This window comes from Streptopelia decaocto, assembly GCF_964273445.1.
Source record: "Streptopelia decaocto genome assembly, chromosome: 5".
Classification (NCBI taxonomy): Eukaryota; Metazoa; Chordata; class Aves; order Columbiformes; family Columbidae; genus Streptopelia; species Streptopelia decaocto.
In genome coordinates this window covers 36,867,228-36,887,961 of record NC_138659.1, presented here as the reverse complement: position 1 = coordinate 36,887,961, position 20,734 = coordinate 36,867,228, and the positions used below count along the sequence as shown (strand labels likewise).

The 20,734-nt window shown below is 40.8% G+C and overlaps 1 protein-coding gene across 1 annotated transcript in view; it reads left to right on the top strand.

Moving 5' to 3' along the window:
• The window catches only part of PCDH15 (protocadherin related 15), a gene marked incomplete at its 5' end in the record, with an annotated part of 282,792 nt that overhangs the window by 67,672 nt on the left and 194,386 nt on the right, over positions 1-20,734 (top strand). The window contains one exon of the mRNA XM_082054177.1: positions 17,322-17,430. Coding sequence (XP_081910303.1) covers positions 17,322-17,430 — 109 coding nt within the window. The remainder of the gene's footprint in view (positions 1-17,321; positions 17,431-20,734) is intronic.

Genomic DNA, 20,734 nt, shown 5'->3' with positions numbered 1-20,734 from the left:
CAATGAAATTTGGGAAGTTGTGGAGTTGCTTTCCTGATATGTCTATGTTTTGCTCTCAAGTCCTTCTGAGAAAAGACTTGACATTCAAGATAGTTACAGTCCTTAGGAGAAAGATTTTTGGCAGGGGAGGCATTAGTCACTAGTCCCTGAAAAGGTTGTGTGTTGCCATTCTCTGGTCTCAGTCAAGAGACATTAAAGAGATCCGTGTGTTTTTTCTCATGGAAATGCTTGTACTGAGTACATCGGTTAATACATCAGTTAGTACAGGGATAAAGGTCAGCATGAGGCTCATTTCACACCGGAACATGCACAATGAATCACTACAAAGAGGAGCTTTATAATTTTGTATTGAAAGGTGGTGCCAGCTCCCCTTCCTCACAGGAGAACTGCTGCTTGCTGTTACAGAGATGTGCAGCTCTGCGGCGAGCAAAATAGAAAAATTAATTTCTTAATTGATATTGATACATGACTTTTGATTGATGTAGTTAAGAATATAAAAAGGAAGAACTGATTGAATCACTAGGTATTACCCCATCCGATTGACACTGACATTAAGATAAGGTTGAGTATTGACATAAAGATCATGACTTTCCTCGATCATTGCAGGACACGCTCCATCCCTCTTCCTATAACCGTGAGATGGGAAGTTTGAGACAGTAAGTGTGGAGGTTCCTGCTGTTCTCTGCCTTATTTGTCTTGCCGTCCGCTGCCTCATAGTCTTTTGCCAACCCATATGTTACGGTTTCCCGATGCGAATGTGCTTGAGCAGGGTCACCAAGCTCTGCCAGCACCCTGCTTGGGTGATGCAGGTGATGCTCTTAGTGACTTTCAGAGTCTCTCCCAGTTGCTTTATGTGCTTTAGGACCAGCTGAAATTGTGGCTAGTACGCAGCAGTTGATCAATTCCTCTGCACAGTTTAACAGTGTAGGCTCTGGTTTAATAACCAGTACAGTCTCAAAGAGGTAAGGCAGGGCTTATTGTAATCAAGATAGGTGCTTAGTTTGCCTTCTGGTTAAGGGAGGGCTAGAACAAGTTTTGGGGAGGTGATATAAGTCTGGTGGGACCCCTGGGCAAATTTCTTGGAGGAGACTGGGCATGTGCACCTCCAGGGGCGGTGATTTCTCTCTGCTGGACCAGCTCTTCCTAACAACTGGAGCCTGAGTTGTAAGGTGTAGCGAGACTGGAGCCTTGGTATTGGGTTTATAACAGTAGCAAATCAGTTGTGAAAAGGGAAGGGGAGACATGTTCCATATTTAGCCTTGTTATATTGATTTACACATTTTTTTCTCTCACTTCTACCCCTTGGTGTTTGATAAGCCATTGTAACTGTGGTGTCTATTTTTGACTTTGTGAACAAATGCTTTGACTTTAAATTTTACATTAATTTGCCTTGTGCTTAGTGGCATTTTAAGGAAACTGGGCTACCACAAGTGGCCTCACCAGCGTTACTGGGGTACCCAAACTACGTGGGATGACAGGCTATGACCCCATTTTATCTGCACAGATCTGATAGAGTTCCCAGTACAGAGGCAGGTGAGGCAGAAATTATTCATAACCAGTGGCTGGTCATTACAGTGGTTTTTATCTGGTTACCTTAAGGTATAATGCAAATCATACGGTTTTCCTGCTACATCTCTCGCAGATGAAATTCCGCTCTGTCTCCATCCCTACCCATGACCAAGAGCATACGCTGGGGCTTGTTTGTCCAGCCTGGAAAAAATCTGGCTAGTGATTTAGGTGCCGAGTTGCAAAATGTATTCATTTAAACTTTATAAGCTACAGTCTGTTCAGATCTCAGCTTTTTCTGTTTGCTTTTTGCCTTTTTGCACCTTGAGAAATCTGATCCATGGAATGAGAAACCAGTTATTTTAATAAACTACCAGCGATTTGCTGTTTATCTTATTTGCGGCACTGCAACCGTTTTGATAGACCTAAGTGGAAGAAGGATGTTTGAACACGAAGTTTTACCTTGGTGTTCCTCAACTATTTACTTGACTTCTAAATTATAATGCGTTTAGAAGATACAGAGGGTACCTAAGAAGCCTCAGCGAGGTGTAGCAGGTGGAACGGAATACTGTTTGCTGAAGTCTTTTTCATTGTAGCCACTACATAGGCTAAAGGACTGGGTTTAGTCCAGCGTTGTCATTTTGTTAATTTGCTTTGTAATTTTTCAACAAACATAAGAAGGAATATTAATGAATCTAGAACAAAGAGCGTTGAAGTATGAATTATTCAGAAGCAGTAACTTGAAAAGAAGTCCTACTTTGCAGGGAAAGATGCCTACTCAGCTGACCCCTAAAATAAAGAATTCAATGTAACTGGTAAGAAGAATATTTTTGTTCAGTCTCGCGTGGTTACTTATGTTTAGTTGGCCTCCATCCATGAATTTACTGAGGTAAAAATCAGATTTCCTTTCCAAGCTTCTTTCCCTTAGATTCTCTAAAGCAGTTGCATACATTGGCAATGAAGAATCCATACAGCATGTGCTTTGTTTATGGCCTTTGGCTGGCAGAGATGGAAGAGACCAGCAAAATTAGTGGAGCTCTTTGTTACCGGAGAAGCAATTTATTTTCCTGAATAACAGTGTCAAGGTTTACACTGTGCCTTCTGAGAGCTGGTCTGACTCATGGCAGTATTAATAATATTATTAAATCCGCTCCAGGCTGGGCAGTGCTGTATAATTACTGTCTGTACACTTGTAACAACCTCTTTTGCATTTCTGCCATTTGCACAGGCGGAGTAAATTTGCCCCAAGCTGCAGATCTTCCAAGCAGAACCAGAGGTTATCTGCTGGTCCTGTACGTGTGCATATAGAATGAAATACTAACATAGAGTGATCCCTTTTTGATCAGCCGGGTGCTGTGACCAGCTGAGCGTTGCCACAAGGTGAAATGTTCTTTGCCGATGGTTGCCTGGATTTGTGGCTGTCACTCTTTCAGTGCCACCAGTGAGCTACTGGAATTAATTGCTACGATGGCTTCATTAGGCCAATGATCACAGCTAAGATCATACATGTGTCAGTGTCTCTTATATCAAATGCTTGTGAGATGCTCTTGCGACACGGTAGAGGAAGCAGAAACTCATGGTTATGAGTCAACAGGCTTTGATGTTGTTATAGCTTGTTAGCTCTTCTGAATGCTTAATCGCCTCACAGCTGCTGAAGCCTGGACACAGAGCTCCGTTACTGGCCTGTAATCCACACCTGAGATTATCCATCACTTCCCTGGGCAGTCATTTGCTCAGGAAGTGCTACCCGTTGAGTCCGATTCACCATCCACGACAGTGATGGGGTTGCTGCTTTACAAGTTCCCAGGCTGGGAGGGAAAAGAAATAAAAATCTACTGAGTTTTGAGTCCTCTAATAATAATTGCAAACGAAGACACCAAAGCCCATGAGAAGACAACATTCTCAGTCATTGTTAGAAGTTCTGTCTCATGATACACTTGCAAATTCCTCGACTTCATGACCTTGAGGGGAATGCGAAGTATAGCAGTGATCTCTTACAGAGAGCTGGTATAAACCATTCAGAATTCAAGTTCCACAAGCCAAATGTATCACCTCTAACAGAAAGAAGAGAGGTGCCTGTGCTGAGTGAAAGGATGCAGGTATGAACCTCCCGTGTCTGCTCATTGCTCCCTGTACTCATGCGTGGTTTTCCATAACTTTCCTGCTTTAGGAATGGATTTATTGTTATTAGCTAGATTTCCATTTCTGAGAAAGCTTGTGGTGTTTGTTAGGTTTGAGTTTTGGGTTTTTTTGTTACAAAGTTTTATATTTAGCTTACTATTTCTGTGGCTGATCAAATCTGGTGATTTATTGTCTCAGGAAGGCTTCAATAAATTAGCGTTAATGAACAGTTTGTGCAACTCATCAAATGGAGTTAGAAAACATAACCTCATGAACATCTCATAACATTGAAAAGATAATTCCTCCTCCTTCTTTCTCCTTCTGTCTATTCCCGTCATGCTTACTTTGCGAAGGTTTGTCCATCTCTTTACTCATTTTTTTCCATCATCATGCAAAGAAGGAAAGCCAATTAGCAGTAAAATGTAGATGAGGTTTATTTAATCAGTAACTGGACTAGTTTTGCAACAAACTGATTCATTATCAGGTTCTGTAGGGTAATTACCGGTCTACATGAACACTGATATACTCCGTGACACCTGTGAGGCTTTCTTTGTACTAATTCAAGCTTCAACACTTTAACCACCTAGCTGCATTATGAGACGTTGCTTATTAATGCACCACTGGTGCATCTTCCTACATGGCAAGTATTGATTTTTGTACTAATTATCCTCGGTATCCTTAGGAGTTGTATTAGCAGGGACCTCGCAGAGCCTGCGGGCTCAGCCGCCCTGTTGGGAGGCTCAAGGAGATGGGTCTGAGCAGAGGATGAAAGGCTAAAATAAAAAACAATCATCATAAAAACATGTCCATGCAGCCCGTAACACAGGTTTGAAACTGTGCAAACTGCAGACTTTGGAGGTAAGGCGGAATGAACAGTTTTGCTCCACTGTCACAAAAATTAAGGGTTACAATAAATTTTTTATTGCACATTTAAGTCGTTATATGTTCTATATTTAAAGCCGAGCAGGGTATTTTTTGATCATTTCAACAAGCTTTTTTGTTTCCTCTTCCCAAAGTAAAAAGGGTTTGAATACAACCCATGTTTTATCTTTTCATTTCTTGCTGAAACTCACGCCCGTTCTTCTCCAGGCCATTTCCCGTTCCCTCGCGGTGTTCTCGCTCAGCATCGCAGGGTGATGTCCTGTAGCAGTTGCACTAAAAGATCTTTCATAGCACCTTCCCTGGTGTTATTTGCAGTTATTGTTGGGGGACTTGAGAACTGACCCTTGTGGGAACCGTCACGGGTGCCCATCGTGGGTTCTTCTCTGGAAATGCTGTCGCAGGGAACTGAGGTCACAGCAGCACAGGACAGGCTTGTTTTGTTGTGATGGAGGAGGAAATAAAGAGTTGGGTGGAGGACTGAAGTTGGTGGATGCTGCTGGGAGCACAGGACAAATGGACTGGAGTTGGACCAAGGGTTGGACTTGATGATCTCTGAGGTCTTTTCCAACCCAGTCGATTCTGTGACACTTCTGTAAGTAAACAGGTTTAATCAGCTCCGTACAAATCCATTTTATGCTTATTATTGATAGCTAATTAACATTGCAGAAGATGTGCTGGTTTTTCACAGCTTCTGAGCTTGAGGATGATAATGAGTTAACAATTCTTTCTAAATGAGTTTCACTGCAGTTCCTTCTCATCTGACAGTACAAATCCCAACTCCTTCCAAACAGAAAACCCCCTGGAACTTTTCATCTGGAGACACGCTAATATATCAAACTTGCTGCAAAACAAGTCGTGTCTGAAACTTTTGGAAACAGCCTCTCCCCACCTTAGTGATAACAGCAGCTATTAGTCAAAGAGAGAAGTCCCTAAAAATGTTCAAGGTTTCTTTTTACTGTTTAATTCTTTATTTCTCATTTTTGCTGTGGGAAATACCTACCCACAGAAGACATTTTATCCTTTTTACCATGCAAACTAAAGCCAAACAGCCTGCTGTTTCAGCCTGAGCTTCTATACAGATGCTAAGTAAGATTTTTGCGGCGCTGAAACACACAGTCTTCCTAATTTGGCAAATTAAAACTTGAGTCTGAGTTGCAGTGAATATACGTGGTTAAATCAACTTTAATATAATCTTTCAGTTTATAAGAAAGCTGCGTCTTTTACTTATGTGAAGGGTCAAATCTCATGGAAAAGCAGGAATGCTTATCCCTGATGAAAGGGGGTTTTCTTGCCTTTTCTTGTAATCATCACTGCTTAAATTCGAATGTGCATTGGGAGTGAATTTACCCCTACTGACAGTCCAGCTGCATAAAGCTAAAAGATAAGGTTAGATTGCCAGTTTTTCATGCCAATTCATTTTTTTCTTGGTTAGATATAATAATACATTTAAAACAGGTGTTCTCGGCTGGTTTAGGAACCTGTTTCTGAAGCAGTTGCGTTTCAATATGCCTTTTTTTCTTTGCCATATTTTTCCTAAGATTTGGAGTCTTTTATGGCAACATGGTAAAAGAGGTTTGCCAGCCCTTGGCTTACTCTGCCTGTGGACTCTTCCTGTGCATCAAGCATCAGGAAATAATTTGAGATTTAATTTGTTTCTAATTATTCATTTCTCAGCAAAGTAGATGCAGTCCAATTTTTGGCCTGATGCTAAATGTTCTTTTAGGGGATGGTATTTCCACTTAATCCTGGAATTAGACCATGATTGAGCATGGTTATGTCTGCTGGCACAATCAAATGTTTAAATATAGCTTGGGTTTGTGGCTTTCAGAGAAAATAGTTTCATCATTAGGAGAAATGAATGTTTCTCTTTATACATTTTATTCCCCCCTTCATCTGTTTCTTCATCCCTTCCAGTGTTAGAAACTCATCTTAGCTTTGAATTCCAGTGTGTGTTTCTCGGTAATCAATACATGGGAACGTAGCAAATGCTGTATCCGCTCTGCTGTGTTCGTCTCCGACTTCACTCCGTTCACGTTGCCTCAGGATCCCTTTTACATTTCCCAGTAACGAGCCCATGTGTTCTTTACATCCCATGGTTTCAGGGCTTGATAGGAAAGAGAAATAAGCATAAGCACGCTTGGGTTTTAAATAAATGTTTAGCCGAGAAGATCAACTTCTAACAACTTATTTCTGAGTTTCTGTACAGAAATATTTAAAGGTAAAGCTTATATTTTATGTATCATTTCTACATTCTCTAATGAATGTAGTAGCTCCAGAGCACAGAACATCAGACCTCTCATACATTATAGTCCAGGCTGTTAACTTTTCGGTTTTACCACACACACATATTGTCCAGCTTTCTGTATGAACTCATTCTCTTATTTAGCGCCATAATCATTTTGCATTTTCTCCACAAATACTGCTGCGTCTGAGTAAACGTTAGGAAAAATAGCACTGGCAAATGGTTACTTGCTATAATACTAAAAGGTTTATGTACTTTCCTTATCTGTATGTTATATCTTGGAATATTTATTTAGAAAAAACTGGCAATTGGTGTAAATGAAACTGAAATCTTTGGTGAAAGATAGCATGTGCCATGAGATGAATGAATTCCTGTGTATTTACTAGCCAAAAATGAATTGGTAGACAGGGCAATGGTGTCACTTAAACCACACTGCAAGAACAAACCAGAGAAATGCTTCAAAAATTGGGGCTGGAACTATATACGTTCTCGGGTTTTCCCTTGTTTGGTAAATAAGAGTCTCATGTCTGAGGCTTCGAATAGTCCCTGTGCCACGGGCTGAGAGATGAACAAATTGATCCATTTCTCAGGTATTAATTTTTCATTAGCAATTTAGGTAAAACGTGCAACTCAGATTAGGAAAGGGAAAATGAAGATTGATTTCCATGACACGTATGTAGTTGTCGGTGTATTCTTTTAAATGAAAAGGCAAATTGTTATGGCCAAGTGATTTGCAGTACATTTGAGCAGCAGATAGCAATTTTTCTAATTAAATGGAAGCATAGCTGCATGATGAACTGATTGACAATCCTGAAAAGCAATTTGAAAGCTGCGATAAAATCTTGGGTGCAGCGGCTCTTTTAAAGTTTATGGATAAACTTTTCATTTGCCTTTTTTTTTGTCTCTTTTCACACAAATTGCAGCCATACCGAGGTCACCAGATTGATATTAAGCTCAAAGTAATGGACAATATTGAACAACCGGTAGCGTTCAGAGTAGATTTACTAGCACAGGTATTTAATAACTTGATATTGGTGATTTTTAATTAACTCTATGGAAATGACTCTTCCAGCCAAGTCCAAATGAACAGCTTTGATAAGCTATTGATGATCTGCTAGTGCATGATAAGGAGTCATAAAAGGCCTTTTAAGTTTTCTGTTAAGATTCTTTCCTTTCTTTTCCATTTTTGTGATTGATTCTGTCTCCCATATGCAATGTCTTGATAAGTAGAGCGTTTTTTAAAGTAGTGAAAAGTAGTGAAGCATGAAAAGGTTAAAATTACAAAGATGTGATGCTACAGGTAATTAATTTTTATGTATTTGGGAGTATAGCAAGACGGCATGGCTAATTAAAAAGAATTGTCAGTAAAATTGTCAGTAACTTTAATATGTGAATACATGAGCCTGAGAATTGTTTTCTTAACAGTTCAGTATCTAAGATTAACTTGTGATGTTAAATACAGGTATATTTCAGATAGAGGAAAAGCTAAATTGGCTGCTTTTCACTTCTAGAACAAACAAAACCATGCTTTTAACTTATCAAATGTAACGAATGTTTCCAGAAAACAGATGTTTCATTTATTGCAAACACTATTTCTGGTTGAGAAGATGATAGCAAGGCTGCAGAATAAGTGAATATAGACTGAAATGTGCTTTCCTGCTGGGGGGTTTAACCAAGTTGCATTTCAGAGATAGAGGTGATACCTATGGGTGGGAATAAAGGGACTATATTGGAGATTGGGGTTGGATTATGTCAGGATTTGGGATTCCTGTGCTGGAGATCCTGCTTCCCATGTTTGGGGGCAGAATAGTGAATTTCAGTGAAAGACACAACAGGAAGACACATGGACTTTTTTATAATGCGAAAAGAGAACTGGCTGAGCATGATTTCCATGCTTTAAGTTTTTCACTCCTACTAATCTTAAAATTCACAAGTGAAGGTTTTAAGGGGAAAAAAAAAGATCAAGAGCTTGACTGAAAACTGCGAAGTTTTGGACAATATGTAGTCAAAAATTAAATAGGACAAGAAAAGCATCATTGCACATCATCTTTGAAGCCGTGTTTGGAGTGAGAGAAACACATTTTGGTTCTTGCTAGGACTGGGTTGTCGAGTGCCCCGTGATGCACAGGAGAAGCAGGAACCCAGGCTGGTCAGCAGAGACCCCCATGGGTTCGATATTTGGCTGATGGTGAGAACAGGCCCATTTTCTAGGTAGTCATCAAGCTGTACGGTGAAATTTTAGAGAGTTAATCTCAAATCTGATTCCTTTAATTATCGAGAGTAAGGGGGGAATAAACTAGTAAAAATGACTGATTTTATCATAGACGTAATTTTCTTTTTTCCAAACATGGATATGTTCCATTAATTGCCTGATATTTATCATTGTGGTTAGTAATGTTCTGGGACAACTAATCTGCAATTCTTATGGCTTTGTCAGAATCTCAGAAGAAAAAGGGTCCTGATTTTGCTTGGAAGAACTAACTCTGGAGCTGTAATTAGAAGTCATTTCCTTTCAGTAATGAAGATCTGCTTTAATTCAGTTTGTTCTGGCACATCAGCCACATAAGCCAAATAGAAGAGTGTTGGAGAGGATTCCTGGTTCACTACTGGAAAGCACCTCCTAGTGTGGCAGAACCAGGGCCAAAAATCTGCTCCATTAATGAGGTACAAAAACTGCCAACCACCCGCCGTCTTAGCTGAAGAGATCTTGCTATTCTTTGTTCATTCTCCAGTTTTCATTTTAAAGTCTGTCAGAAAGAAGAAAAGACAAAAAAAACACCCCACTTTGTAAAAAATGATGTTAGGATAATGTGTGAGATCAAAATAATTACGTGAGGACAGTAGAAAAGTGTGATTCCTCATTATAGTGAGATATCCCGCACCCTGGGGTTTGAAACCACCTTGCTTTCTGTGATGCCATTAAGGGATTTCAGAAGCGAAGCGGTTGAGCCTTTCTCTCCTCCAAACCTCGAGCTTCAGGGGAGGAAAGTGCCTGAGAAACACCATCCCTGTGCATCCTGAGCTCGGGCCTAGATCTTGAACATACAAGCAGCTGCTTGTGTGATTTAATTGCTGTCTTGGATATTTGCCATGACCAAAAAAAAAGCCACTTTCACAATCTGCACTTGTGTTTTGTATTTCATAAAACTTTGCTTGTTACAGCATGTAGTAGAGCTATTGTCAAAGAGGAGGCTTATATATTAATGTATTTGATCCTTAAATGTCATTGAGAAACATTTAAATGTTGACATTTAGACGAAATACTTTTGCAGTGATGTTTTATCAGTGAACTTAAGAAAAATTCTCATCTATGTCATAATAGTGATCCTTGTAGAGATAATTATCATTTCAGTAGCTAGGCAATCCCATTAAACTAGAAAAGAGCCATTCATTAAGGGTCGGGAAGAAAGATTCCCCTTTCAGCTTGTTGTTAATACTTGGGTAGAAAACCTTGCTTAAATCCTCAGAACCTTTCCCCTAGAGCATGAGGAAATCGTGGTGGAACATCTCTGCGGAAACATGAAAATGTGGTTACTCAGCTTTGCATCCATCCCTCAAGTTCAAAGAGCTCATATGGCGAGATAGGCAGGAGTTTGCTTTGTAAATAATTCCTGCTTTTTGTTCTGGAAGAGCAGTGGGCTTGAGGAAAGAAGCATTAAATGTAAAATTTCAATACACTGAGGGTGGTGCTCCATAGTGGTGAACGTTGAACTCCTCATATCAGCCTGACTGATGGGAATCACAGAATGTCAGGGGTTGGAAGGGACCTCGGAAGATCATCCAGTCCAGTCCTCTGGCTGGAGCAGGAACATCCAGATGAGGTTACACAGGAAGGTGTCCAGGCGGGTTGGAATGTCTGCAGGGAAGGAGACTCCACAACCCCCCTGAGCAGCCTGGGCCAGGCTCTGCCACCTTCACTGAGAGGAAGTTTCTTCTGAAATTTAAGTGGAACCTCTTGTTTTCCAGTTTGCACCCATTATTACCCCTTGTCCTATCACTGGTTGTCACCGAGAAGAGCCTGGCTCCATCCTCCTGACACTCACCCTTTCCAGATTGATCACCCCTCAGTGTCCTCTTGTCCAGCTCCAGAGCCCCAGCTCCCTCAGCCTTTCCTCACACGGGAGATGCTCCACTCCCTTCAGCATCTTGGTGGCTGCGCTGGACTCTCTCCAGCAGTTCCCTGTCCTGCTGGAACTGAGGGGCCACCAATGGACACAATATTCCAGGTGTGGTCTCCCCAGGGCAGAGTAGAGGGGCAGGAGAACCTCTCTGACCTACTGACCACCCCCTTCTAATCCACCCCAGGTACCATTGGCCTTCCTGGCCACAAGGGCCCAGTGCTGGCTCATGCTCACCCTGCTGTCCCCAGGACCCCGAGGTCCGTTTCCCCTACACTGCTCTCTAACAGGTCATTCCCCAACTTATACTGGAACCTGGGGTTGTTCTTACCCAGATACAAGACTCTACACTTGCCCTTGTTCTATTTCATTAAATATTTCCCTGCCCAGCTCTCCAGCCCATCCAGGTCTCTGGATGGCAGCACAGCCTTTTGGCTACTTGACTGCAGGTTCAACACTTCCGAAATTTCCTCTCCTGTGAGATTTTGACTTTGCTTGTTCACCAGGTGAGAAAACAGTTCTACCAAAGCAGAGTTCTCTGAAAGACAATAATCTATGTGTAAATAAAAAAAATAAGCCAACATCCTTAACTTAATAAATCTACATACAGAACGAATCATCAAGAAACAAAGAATCTGGGTGAAATACTGACCTACTAATTTCTGCGTTCACCTCTTTTTTTATTATTATTTTCAATTGATGGGTTTTTTGGTTTAGTTTCACACAAATTACCATAAGAAAGGTCCCACCAGTGGTACTGGTGATACTTCCCCGAAGGGTTCTCCTACGTCACAATTAGAAGCGCCGTCTTAAAAATGGATATAATAATAGATTGTTTGGGGTTTGTGCTGTGAACCTGATTTTGGAGCCCAGGTGAACTTTGGGCAGCTACGGTGCCCACAGCAAGGTGCACGGCCCTATTTGGGTGAAGATCCTTGTTGTTCTGCACATTTTGAGCCTGAACGCAAGGTATTTGTTTAGACATCCCCGAGTTTGTTTGAAGAGACAGGGAGCTCTCTGTAACACAGTTTTATAGACCTTTTGTGTATTTTGTCTGTGTCATTTTTCTCAGGCTGAAAGGTGCTCGCTCAGCCAGAGTCTGTATATATCAGGCCATGTCTTGCATTTGATCATAGCTTTGATCAGAACTTCTTTTGCCTTTTCTAGTGTATTATACTGTGGCTAATTTTTCTAAAGGCATTAGAGAAGCCATCAGGCTCTTCTCCTTAATCTCAAGATTAAGTGTTTGCAAACTCAGCTGAAATTGGCAACTGTTGACACAGCTGACAACTGTATTCTTCCTCCCTTCTGAGAGAAATAAGCATTTAAAAGAAAACAAAAAGGGTTAATATTTCACAGACTTTTGTATCATAATGAAATCACTCTTAGAAATGAAAGAAGAAAGTTATTAGGTAGTGTTACAGTGATCTTTAGATATTTTCTGGTTTTTATGAATCTGTGTAAAGCAGAAGTAGGTACGTTTGAGTTTTACAACTTGCTGTTCTCTTGCCTCTTCCTGAATCCTGAACAGAAATCATCATAATAAACCTCCCATGGGGAATTTGAAAGATAATCAAGGCAATAGATTCCATGTTTCGTATGGTAAAAAGTGAAATGTCAGAAAGGAAATGTTTATTGTTCTTTAATCACCGTCATCACAATGGGACGAGTAGAAGCTCCAGTCGGAATTGTTCTTTTGCCTGAATTGCACAGGAGATTATACCTGACTGCCAAGGCAGGAGGCCCATTGCATAATGGATTTCGTTTAGTCTCCAGCACAAATTCTCTGTTGGAGACATTTCTTATAAAGCATGTCAGATACAGAAAAAGCAATTTGGTAAACACTGTGATCAGATCCTGATGAAATTCAATTCCTTTTTGGACCTGCTGTTCCTGGAAGACATCATTGATAAAAACAGTCTCTATTTTCCTCTTTGCTCTGATTCATTATGCTGTCTTGCTGCTGTTTCAAAATACATTTTCCCCCTCAAAGGTGGCTTGTTTTTACAAATAAATGAAAGGAGTTGTGCTTTTTGGCAGCTTACTTTGTTAACAATGTGATCTGTCAGGATATTTGAATTTTACAGTTTTCATTTTAGTAACCTGCACAAACATTGGACAGAGCACAGCAACCATGGATTGTATTGAACAACCGAAGAAGGTGCTAAAAGCTATTTGACAGTTACGGTCCTGAATTTAGAAAGCAGCTCCCGTTCTAATAATCAATCTCACATCTTGGTGTTTCTCATCAGTTAGCAAAACACTTCTTGTACGCCCACGGAAGACGTGAGAGGTTAGTTCAGATATGGCAACTCCATACATTTCTATCAGTAGCTTTTAGAAATTAAGGTGAACTTCTAAAAAAATATATAGAAAAGTTAGATTTATTTGAAACTTGACGATCAACCCCCGTTGTTATTACTTTCTGTAGATTCATAGGCTTGAACAATTTTTAACAATAATTTCATAATCCTAGTTTTCCTGTGTGCTGTTCCCCTGGGTGTAACGCGGTTCCTGTTTCACTAGTGGTGCTGGGAACTGTGCCGTTTCCCCCAGCTGCAAAGCTCGTTTTCAGGAATGCTGCCCAGATTTCATTTTCACGTCATGTATGGACATTTCACACCGTTGGGTTGGACTCTGCAACACCACTGGCGGTCACAAGTGTTATTCGAACAAAGCATGGACCTTGATGTACTGATTAGGTGAATTGGCTGCAAATTTTTTGTGTTGAGCGACGTAGATTTGAAGGAGTTGGTTTCCTCACGTAGCTTTGCTATTTCTCGGAGAGCGTTTTTTCTCAGGCATGGAATTTTTTTTATATAGACTTGTTTGGCTCCTGTGACAATTTGATCAAAACAATTTTCTGCGAAGGATTTACTCTTCATTCTGTGTTTCAGCTTCCCGGTGTGTTATTCAACGTGACATACACAATCCGACTGATGACAAGTTTTCGGTGCTATCTTCGGCTGTGTATGCTGTTCTAGGGTCCCGCTTGCTTTTGGGATTTACTTCACTTGTGGCTGAATAACTCAGTTGAAATATTTTCTACGTTTTCCTGACACACAAGTACTTTATGATGGATTTGTGTTCATTAGCGTTTTGTCACAGCCCTTGTTGTACTGGCAAAGCGTCTGAAGCAGCAGCAAGAAACGATGTTGGAATGGGTTTGCAATTCTTCCCGCTGTTTTAGTGCAATAGAGTCTGCAGTTCTGCACAGCATGGCTGTCATGTAGCTAATTTCCAATTTACAGCTTGTGCTCCAACCTCATGTGCTCTAACCTACACAAGAAGAAGCAGTGTAGCCATAATGATTCACCAATTAATCAACAACTTTGTTGATTTAATAGTGTAGGGCTCCCTTTGAAGGGGTCCTGGGTGTCAGTATGGGGTAATGTATGTTGCTTTACTAATATTTTCTATCCAGCAAAAAGCTTCTCACCCTTGTTTGTGTGGAGGTGAGAGTTCTGCTGTGTTGATCGGTGAATTCATTAGCTAAGCCGTGAGTGCGTTGTGTGTTGCAAGCCTCCAGGCTTTATTTGAAGTCCATTGGGCACAGTTATGGGTTCAAACTGGGAAAGCTGGGTTTAAAAATGCTAACATGAAATGTCTTGTGTTAACTAATTGTGCTAATATTGACTGCCCCGTTCTGATAAAACACATGTATCTATGTTGCTTTACACCAGAGAGAATGATGGTTAAATGTGATGCATTGTTTTCCCTTGGAGGATTTTGTGTTGTCAGTACAAGGTATCATTCTGAAATACTCTACAGTTCTCAGCCATTCCTAGAAAATGATGTGACACACACCAAAACATGTGGAAAGAGAAAAGAACGCTGCATCTCTATGTTTATACAATTTGAACATTGCAAACCATTTTGTGCATCTTTCTTAGCTTTGTTGGGAGCCATAGAGACTATAAATGGTCAGACACAAGGAGTAACCTGTGTGTTTCAGTGATTTAAATCCAGTGTGCCAAACTTTTTATATATCGTAACCCAACAACAGGGGGGCAGGGCAGTCTGGTCTTATTTCCTTCAAAATCACTGAGTCACTTAATCAGCGCAGAATTTAGATCCTCATGTCCTTGGCTGGAAATGTGGGTGAGTGTCTGGATACAGGCTCAGAGTTTGGGGGCGGAGGGAAGTTTTGGGGCTTAGACAAGTCCCCAGCTTTGATTTTTCTGGTGGACCCTTGGATGTTCTTTTGGAAGCGGCTGGTTTTTGCAGGTCGTCTATTTATTCTGGGTAAACTTCTCTCCCGCTGTCGCCGGTGCTGCTTTGAGCCTGGCTCAATAAAAACCCCACGTCCTTTTTATTGCCTCCATCTGAGTCTCCTTCAAGCAGTCGTGGGCCCCACAAATATGTCACTATTTTCCTTTTAATGAGCTTCTGTCTCTTTGGGAAGCTCTCCTCCATCCGTACACAAATAGCAAAGATTTACATACACCCTATGTAATAATCATAGTTATTACTGCTGTTGGTCAAAGCATGTTTGACTACACAGTTTTAGAATAATTACTTTTCACAGGAAGCACATGCACGCAAACAATCCTGCACGTGCTTTTAGAAACTTATTAAGACAATGGCTGCTTCTTTGTGCAGTTATGTTTTTGTAGTTCTAAGGTACTTATGGTATTGTTAAATGTGTTATTATTAAAACTATATGAAAGTACCTTTAGCTTTATTTCAAGACACATCAGCCTATTTAATTCAAAACAGCTTTAAACTATCCCCAAACATTTCAGTGGATTGTGACTGATCTTGTTGCACTGATATCTTGTAGTTTATGAGCAGCCCATTTGTGTACAGTACTTTAAAAAGCAACTTATATGGAATAATAATTGGATGGACTTCACATTTCATTCCTAGACTTCTGCTACTACTTGATTTTCTTACACAACGTGCTTCTGTTCAATTGATTGCTTTGGTTCTGAGGAGTCAGTGGCAGCGTGGGATAAATTAGCTATTGTTCAAGTAGAACCCGTTTTATATCGAATGCGTTTTTTTGAAATGCTGCTCTCGAGCCTCTCCTTGAATTAGAAAGCAGGCACGTGTCCTTGCTCTCTGAGTTCTATATACAATGAGGACTGTTTCAGTCTAGTTTCGGCGGTCGGGTGCGGCTGACGGCTCATTATTGACAAGGATGGATCCATCGCTGGTGCTCTAGTGTAGACTCAGATATTTTCGCTTGGCCTGCAATATCGTAATGGTGAGTTTAAACTGAGCCAGCCTTAGCAAAGGAGGCTGTTTTCATTGTGGGTATGTTTTTAACTATAATGTAGATTTGTCTGGGAGTGCTTCAACATTTTAGTCTTGGACAGTTTTGCGCATAATCTTATCTCCGAGCATGGAACTTGTATGCAGTCCTAAAGCATTTTAAAAATTCAAACGTATGTCAAATATATCTTCTCCTCTCTTTCTTTATGCCTATTTTGAGCTCATCTTCCTCATTACACTTTTAAGAGTTTAATTTTTTAAAGAGACAAAAGTGGAAGCAAGCAGGTGACAAAGGGCCTGGGCTCCTGTAGGACACGACTTCTGGGTGGCAAATGTGGGCAGAACAGTTGCATTATTGCAGATGACCGCATGGCTCCATATCTAGAATTGCAGGAAGGGTTGTTAACTCTCTCCCCTTGGTGTTCTCCCTTTTCCCTCTAGGTTTACTGACAGGCATCGCGGAAACTCTTGCAGGTTTCTCCCAAATCACAGCAGCGAGATTTCTGTGCCAAAACTTGGCCGAGTGTGGGCTTGTCTCCTTCCTATTCCTACGCTAAATTTCAAGTTCCCTCTTGCAGAACATGGAGTGTTCGAGCTTTCCAAAGCAAAGGCTGCCAGGATTAGTTGCATGTGGAAAAGAGGCACCTTTTTTTTTCACAGAGGTTATTAACCATTTTGGCCACGCAAACAGCAGCTCTGAGGGGAGGGCAGAGACTGGTGCACACACATTTGTCGGGCAGCCTTGTTTCTGGTTGATTAAGCAGCCAGGATTACAGAAGCTTCTTTCAGAGTTTGGAATGGCTTGAATTTATTTTGCAGTATGTGTTTGTGTATCACATCCACCTCAGCTCCTAGTTATTCTCAAATTCAATTTGGTTTTGTTTCCTTTTTGAAGCGTTTGCTGTGTTTCACTGCTATGATAATGTCTGACATGTCTGGTTCAAGAGGCACAGTAGCATAGTCAGGCATTTGCTTGGACGTTTGTGAGCTTCCTCTCCTTGGAGGTGCTATTCTAGGATAAAATCTATCTCATGGAAAGCAGATTGCTATCGAAATCTTACCTACTTAATTTTGATTTCAAAAGGGACATGTGCTGTAACTATTCTTAAATGTGAGGGTTTTTTTCTCCTGCAAATTCAGCAAATATCCTTTTCAGTGGGATGTTTTTGTGTTACAGATCTGCCTACTGGCTTTCTAATGTTTCTGTTTCAAATCTGTCTGATTTTTCATTCCAGGCACGTGTGAATCCCATCAGTGTCACTCCACCCATCCAAGCCATAGATCAGGACCGAAACATCCAGCCTCCGTCTGATCGACCGGGCATCCTCTATTCCATCCTAGTTGGTTGGTGTCTGCTACTCTTGCTTTCGCTCACAATCAGTCACTTTTGTTATGATGGCCAGAGAAAGATTGACTGGGAGAGTGGAAACCTAATAAAAATTCATATTGTGGTTAGTGGGACGTTTCAAATCATTGTTCTGCCTATTTATGCTTAATTGCCATTTAGAAGCTTATTTCAGATGGTTGCATTATTTATTATTATTTATTCCGATGATATTCAGAATCGCCTGGTTTAGCGAATGGAGGAGCACAGCAAACACACGAGAGAGGCTGCTCTGTTCTTGGAGCTGTGCTGCCATGTATTTGTCATTCACAGGTTCAAAGGCACAATAAAAGATGCTAAAGAAAGGCAATCAGAGCAGGGTTCCTTCTAAGAGAGCAACGTAACGGCTCTTAATGCATCCACCTTTAAGTTTGCTGCCGTGAACTCGCGTGCTCTCCCTTGTCATTTGGCGTTAGTTCAGTTGACTGTGCTGATTTCTGGCTGGAGAAAGATGCAGTTCTAGAAAGACCTCAGACAAACACCCGGTTTGCTGGGGGATTTCTTGTATTTTGCTGTGTTTTTAGTGGGTTGGTTTGTTTGTTTCTGCTACTTTCCTGTGTTTGGCATTTGTTTCCAGTTGCTTGGCTTGTGTGATTTGATAACAGAAGGCCTAAGGCCGGGCTTTGCAGTTGCGCTTCCCGAACTACCGAGAATGATGTTGTAGTTATTTCTGTGCCCTGTGACTAACATGGGAATTGGAAGTTGTGTCTTTTCTGGAATCGCATCTTTTTCATGTTTGCTGTGTTAAACTGCAGCTACGCGGCTTTCTTGCCCATGGAGAACCACAAGATATTAATGAGCAGATTGTGTAGTTTTGCTTGTCATTAAAAAAATGGTCTTGAGGCATTTCCAGGGCTCTGCTCCCAGAACCACGACAAGGGACACACTGCTGGCAGGTCAGGCTCAGCATCTTCCGATTTAAAAAGCCAGGTTTTGTTTGGATAGCCATGAAGCGAGTGGATTCCTTCGGTCTGTAACTGGATTCAAATCTGGCAGAGCAAGGGTTGTATTGCTGTCAACTAGTCCTTGTCCAGCAAAACTGTTTTGTAAGGAAACTTGCACGTACTTGTAAATATACTAGGTATTTGTATGTTTGAAAATTGACTTGGTTTATTTATAAATTGACTTGGCTTGTTTAAAAATTCTCTATGAACAGTTATTCCATAGTGCATCATCTAGTCCATTTTTTTAAATGTTCTTCCCCCTCCTTTTCCCCCCTCTTTTTAGATTAGTGCTATTTATATTTTAGCCTCAACCTCAGAAAACATTGAATAGTTTCATAGGAAACAGGCCTTGCAGATATTTCTCGTTATATAGTATTTCCCGTTGCTTTAGGTCTAAATGTAGCTCTTTATATCTTTGGATATGTCTGGTTTTAAACCCTGGGAGGTCTGAACTATGCCCATAGAATAAGAGAGTAAGCTACTTAGTGAACATGAATTTGATTTGATTTGGCCGAGTTCTAATTTGGTTTTTCTTTAACCGTGCTTTCTTCCTCCCACTGCACACCTATACAAGTCAAGTCCTGGCATATTTTTGGGGCACTATGGATGTTATATATGTGGCTTACTAACCTCATCCTGCTGAGTATAGTCCTTTCAAAGGATATATTGAGATGTCTGAATGTACTTGCTGAAATAGTTACGGACTGGTACTGATAAAACAATAGAAGTTAGGTCTTAAGTATTCTTGAGGGTCATCCTAAGATTAGAGAACTAGTTACAGCATAATACTACTGGGACTGTTGTCTACTATTTAAAGTATTGATGAAAGAGCTGCCTTCCAAGGTACAGTAAAGTGCTTCAGAGAAGAGGATTGAACTGGGGCCATACTGTAATATTTAATTTCTTATCAAATGCCCAGTATCTTTAAATTTGAAAACATGATGTTTGGAATTGGTTTTTCATGCACTAATTTTTCCAACCCTTGACTTTCAGGAGTGTTAATATAATACTTAGGTCATTGCAATAGACCCGCAGACAGTGTTGGGCGTACACAAGTGTGTTTGCAAGCCCCTTCTCTTTGCATATCATGTATGTGAAATAAAAAGGTGGTAGAAACCAGCTCAGCTTCCCTCACCTTCAATCTCAGGCTATTTTTTTTCCTTAGCACTAACTGCATCCACAGTCCTGTGTGACTTTTGTATTTACTGCTCAGCTCTGTTTGAAGTTTTTCCTTTAGCTCTTTTTATTAATAATTTTAAGGCTTTCTTTGCTCTGGTGCTGGTCCTTGGGGAAAAGTCAATTTTACCTTTAACTCATCAGCTTCTGGTTTTGCCCCTGGAACTCTCTCTCTGGTTTCTTCTGCCAGTTTTGGACATTTAAGTGTTCTGGTTGGCCAATAGTTAAATGAAGAGCCAAAAAGACACAGCGACATTTTCAGACCAGGCTTGGAGCTCATCCATGAAGCTTTAGACCTCTCTGCTTTTCCTGGCTTACAGCTTCCTGCAGGTTTCACTCGTGAGGGATTGGCAGTTCTCCAGTATTGCTTGTCTGTATATGCAGACAACGCAATTTGAAGATATATTGTTACAGCTGCGGTAGGAAATTCCTGCTTTCTGGAAGCAGACCAGGCAACAGTGTGGACTGAGGGTTGCTCTGCTCTGCCAAAGTGCAGATATTTTTGTGTGTTCAGAAACAGATATCTCTGTTCCTGGAGAGCTTTGCTTTCAGAATTTAAGGTATCCCAGAGTTTGGACTCTTCCTATGGCCAGCAACAGCTGGACAGGCATCATCAATTGGGATTCAGGCATTCCAGCTCTGTTACACTTTCATCTTTACTTTCCTCTTAATCTTGTTTGCTGTCTAGTCCTCCTTTACCTGTTGAGTGTTCTTTTTTTGTTTTATTCTTTCATGCACTAAGTTTTCCAATTCAGGAGTGTTAATATAATATTTAGGTCATTGCAATAGACCCACAGACAGTGTTTGATTCTTTCCTTACATAATCTTAACTTCATCTGCCCTGCTGTAGATCACTTTGTGCCTCTTACAGCCATCTCCATCCTCCCCTGTGTATCTGTTCTCCTTCAGAAACATCTTGTTTTCCACTTTCTTAGTGCTTTTGCACGCAGTTCTTCATTTCTTGATCTTTTTCTTGGCTTCAGCATTGGCACCTGTGATGTGCAACCTCCTAAGGCTGCAGCAATCTGTTATCTGCCAAAACTCTTGCTGGATGCCTAGTGCTTTTAAAAAATTCAGTCCGTTAATTAGGAGCTGAAATTGAAAGGGGGAAACGGAGGGAGAGGACTTGGAGCTAGAAACTCTG